At 36.9% G+C, this 5,000-nt stretch overlaps 1 protein-coding gene across 4 annotated transcripts in view; it reads left to right on the top strand.

The window, feature by feature from the left end:
• Positions 1-320: 320 nt before the first annotated feature.
• LOC138006726 (nucleolysin TIAR-like) overlaps positions 321-5,000 on the top strand; it is a 33,400-nt gene continuing 28,720 nt past the window's right edge. For all 4 annotated transcript variants that reach the window (XM_068853226.1, XM_068853228.1, XM_068853227.1 and 1 more), the window contains exons 1-3: positions 321-415; positions 487-515; positions 629-725. In XM_068853226.1, the coding sequence (XP_068709327.1) occupies positions 335-415; positions 487-515; positions 629-725 (207 nt within the window). In that variant the 5' untranslated portion in view covers positions 321-334. The remainder of the gene's footprint in view (positions 416-486; positions 516-628; positions 726-5,000) is intronic.

Below are 5,000 nucleotides of genomic sequence, written 5' to 3' on the forward strand. Positions count from 1 at the left end.
TTCAGGCATATATGATTTAACCTTCACCCTAACCCTAAAACCTTTTTGTGCTATATACCCCAGCCTACAACAACTATTCACCTCAGTGTCGATGGCTAGACTTCGGGGAATAGTTGTTAAATATTCGATATTCTCAAAACGATTTTTGTTATTGTTGTTTAAAACGATGGTTGATATTAGTGTTTTTTCTACGAAGAATAAATTTTATCTGGAGCCCTTCATTCGTCTTACAAAGTATATGGTTGCCCTGTGGTTTCACCCTGGCCTTCGATAAGCCTTCGATAAGTTATCTCCCAAAAGCCAATGCGGTGACGATTTTGACGTCACAAATTTGATGCATGCGCAGTTTGATCTGGCTTCTCCTAAATTTTTCCCTCAGGTTGTTCTATTCTATCTTTTTGTTGAGGCCACAATGGTGAGTAGTAGAAAATTTAATCAGGTATTACCCTCATTCTTCTCGCTAACCAACTGTATTCATCTCTCAAGGATGACATCGATGACAAGAAAACCAGTCTGTAAGTAAAAGAACGCCATAAAAAACCCTTGGATCTTTCGTGTTGATGATCAGGAAGTTGCTTTGCATGCATGTTGTCGTCGTTGACAATTTTTCGATTTTTGTTCGCTTCAGCTACGTTGGGAACTTAGACAGACGATGCACAGAGCAATTCATAAAAGAAATTTTTTCCAAGTGTGGAAAAGTTGTACGATGCAAGATGATCAATGCGGTGAGGAGTTCTTTATTGTTGTGCGTAGCATTTCTTGTAGGTACGCGCGTAGTTGGATTGATTAGGCGACAGACCGGCATGTTTCTGCGCTTTAGAAAAAAATATCGGCTTACAGTGTTTATATATTTATTCTTCCTAGCAACAACAGTTACCTCTTGCAGTAGTTAATCTGGATATCTTGTTTAAATAACTATGTTTTGCTTTATAACGATTCCCGAAGTGACAATTTCAGCTGCAAAAAACTAATATTGTTAATGTCATCAGCTAGTCTTCCATTCTTGAAATTGTCAGTTTTCTACTACCGCACGGTGGCGGTATTTTGTGTACCAGTTCATTATTTCAACCACGACTTTAACAAGAACGATTTGGTGATAAGTATGACAAGTAAAAGTGCACTCTTTTGGTAAAGGGAAGGAATGTATGATCCATAATTTGTCGTGTAATTGCTTCCACGAAACTTCCGGTGATTCTTAGGAAAAAAACTTGTCAATTTCTTTTGCTTTGGTGACCAGTTTACATTTAACTAGGCTGTTGTAAAAAAGTCTTGAGCTATTTAGAGGTAACACTGTATTCAGAATAAACAAGAACAGTTTAGTTCTGCCATTTCCTTCTACTGTCCTTCTCTATTTTAAAAAAAATTAAGAGGTCATTGAAAATAGCTTTTTGAAACCTTTTCACTTCAAGATGTTTTTAAAGTGCCACTGCAATCAAAAATTCCTTTCCTGTTTTTTGGCAATGTTTGTAAGTTTGTTTTCTTGCACCTAAATGGCTTTAATTTCAATCTTAAGGTTTTTACTTTGATAAAAGGTTTTGATAACTGTCCACTATGCGGTAGGTGCACTTTTAGAGACTTGACCAGTTACCTCATTCTTTCGGCATTGGGTTCTTCTACGTAAGAATGCCCGCAAGTAAGTCTTGGGTACTGATGACATTGAGCAGAAAACAGACGAGACCATGGTAAATGGGAACATAACGTCACAATCAAGGATGTATCGGTAATCGTAAATCTTTATTTACGGGGTTCAATGGTATTGTGGAGAATAATCTTGCCATCTGTCATGGAGTGTCGCACATTACATGCCGTTCAATCTAGCATGGGAACAGCTATTCCAAAAGTAAGAGAAAGCTTTGGTCCACCTTTGTCTTAAGTCCGTTTTTTCACAAAGGGGTTGTAAAGTGACTAAATTATCTCACGACAAGGATAATCCTTTGGTTTGATAAAGAGTTGCGGGGCGATTTCATTTGGGAAACAATTTGTCTTTTGGCGAATGTTGTGCAAGCACACATGAAGCTCAAGTTTTTGGGAAATGATTTGTCAGACCCAAATCACTGTTTGAGAGATTGAAAGACTCAGTCTACAACCAGCAAGTGTTGTTAGGAAACGATTGAAGATAAAAATTAGTGATTCTTAAAGTATTTACAAGGGAAACGATCGGTGTTGTTCCAAACATTGATATAATTATTAAAGGCTCGTGACAGTGTTCTGTCCTGAAGAGGTTGTTGTTTAGAAAGAACCAGTCTTAAACACAACTTTGGATTGAAGAAAAAGGCCGCAAGTTATTATCATATTTTTGCTGGATTTTTGGAGGCTGTCAGTTTCAGTTCCTTGAAAGTGTTAACAAACTTACGAATTAATTTATCGCAACATAGGAAACTCTTAAACATGCAAAACAACATCATGGGTATCTGCATTGTTGGGGATACTCTCAACATTTCCAAATTTTAATTTCGTTACCAGAAGAGTGTTCTACACAAAATTTTCATTCAATGTACCTATCATTAATAATACTGTGACACGGTTTCAGTTCCTTCATACGGCCAGATTTTAACCCTTTCTGTTTCTTACTATTTGTTTGGTCATTTAATTATATAATACAGATCAAGTACATCTAAATAAAGCATTGATGTTAAACTGTGAAACTTCAGTGGTTATTCATGTTACTCGAGACTAAAAAACTTCATCCCTTGCAGTGCAGTGTATGTTACATTTTTAAAAAAACAATGGCCACATTGCGGTAAAAATTGACTTTGCGTTTCCTTTAGTTTCTGTTTTGTCTGGTAAACCTTTATGTCGGCTATGATCAAACCGTCTACTGACAACGCCCTTTTCATATTTGGTACTGATTCAATCTCCCCTCTTCAACATCAATTGCTCTGTTTGTAAACGACCACTCCTCTACCTGGGCCCTGGATGCATTGAATTCTGTGTACAGCTATACTTAACAGCAGGGGCAGCTGTAGTGTCAACTATTACTAGTAATTAACACTAATGTAATGTGACTGATGTTCTTCAAAGTTATTGACGTTCTTGTGACACCTGTTGACATCTCGTTCATCCAACATCTGGTCTTCATTGTTCACAAAATGTATAATACTATATATTGAATAGATCACAATACAGCTCATAAATTCTAGTGAAACAAACTCTTGAATTACTTTCATCAACCACTTTAGAGAGAGATAGAGTTACCTGTATTCAAAACTACTTTCAGAGGAGAGTGTTATCCAACCTTTCAACAAATGAAACCTATTGCAATTTGTGACATAGAGCAGTTTATTATAAAATGGATTCTATTCTGCTTTACAATGTATGTACGTTTACAGGAAGTAAATGTAAATTTGAATTTAAAGTTTTGTTTACAGTGGAAGTGCACTTAGCTATCAAGCTACAATCATGGACAAAAGTTTTGGGAAGGTAGCTTCATTTTACAGATAACCCCCCTCCCCCTTTTCAATGTTGGATTTTCCAGGGAAAAAAATGGTGCCTTTTCTTACCTGAAGAACTCCAACATTGAATGTGGGGGAGGGGGGCCACAAGAGCATGGTATTTTCCAAATACTTCAGCCAATAGTTAGAAAATCGAATTACGTAGTTATTCGGTAATAAGGTGCACAGTTTTTTCAAGAAAAATCTGTCTTTGGGTGGCAAGTTAGTGCTAAACTTGGGGTGCGTCTTATAGTTAAGTATTTTTGCGCAACAAAATCTTAAGATCACAATTTGAGAAGAACTTGCAGTTTAAACAACACAAGAAAAGGACACTAGTTGTCAATTTAAAAAAAAGAATAGTGCTTTGAGAGACCTTTAGAACCGGTAGGTGTGAAGTGAACTGATGCCCCAAGGTTCCCAACAACTTTTGACCACGATTGTAGTTCACAGGCATCCCATTTTTAATAATCTGTAAGAAACAATTCAAACTTAACAGAAACATGATTAAGAACCCCAGCTGGCAGGAGGCAACCAGTTGGCTATTTGCAAACAACCAGAAACAAATCTAAACCCAGGGCCCAGAACAGGATTTGAACCAGGAGCAACTGCATGCCAACCCAATGCCCTAACCAGTGGATAATGCCACCTCCTCTTGTAAGGCTAATGCAGTGATGTGATTGTCAAATAATCAGAGATGTGTGAAGGAGAAGGTTACAACTCTCTGCCAATTTGTTTTGACCATATTTAATAAAAAACGAGTTGGAGTTTGAAGCTGTTTTTATATCTCATGCAGAAACTTTCTTTACAACGAGTCATTTCGAAATGACTTGCCATGCTTGTTCCGTGCGTGAGCTGTGGGAATGACATGGGATGTCATTTGCATGGCTCGAGTTATCTGTGCGGAAAAAATTATCAGTCACGAAGTTGAAATTTGGCCATTGACATTGCTGTTGTTTCAAATTTCATTGGCAATCAATGTGGTTGTTCATCTTTCAATGCAGCCTTTCGACTGACACAACCTCGCCTGTTCAAAAATCTCATCCGTGCACTTGCAGTGCATTCAGTCGTTTGCTTGGAACATTTTCGCTTGAGAGGTCCCAAATTATCTGTGCAGATGAATTTCACATTTAACTTGTGGTTTGTTTAGTGTAAAATCAAGATGAAACATTTGTGATAGGAGATATTATTTAAGAAACTCGGATTTCAAAATGCCTCGTTTTAATACCATTAAATATGGAAAGCATTGGATAAGATACTATGACCCTTTCCTTTGGTCGAAACTTACAAAAGAATTGCGTACTGAAGATAGTCTGCACAGATTTAAGACAAAGATCAGGAGAACAGACCTGACTGTCATAACTAATGATGGCTGCAGCAATTGTATGCTTTGTGATAGTTAACTTTGAGACTCTATGTCATCAAGCAAACATTTTATTTGTAAATAGGCTTTAGATTTCTTTTTAGTCTCCCTAGCTTTTACTATTTTTGGCATTGTTATCCTATATTATTTTATTTTTGTGTCACCAATTAGTGCTATGCATTAAAGATTCTTGACACATTAATAAAGTT

This window comes from Montipora foliosa, chromosome 6 (genome assembly GCF_036669935.1).
Source record: "Montipora foliosa isolate CH-2021 chromosome 6, ASM3666993v2, whole genome shotgun sequence".
In the NCBI taxonomy this organism is placed as follows: domain Eukaryota; kingdom Metazoa; phylum Cnidaria; class Anthozoa; order Scleractinia; family Acroporidae; genus Montipora; species Montipora foliosa.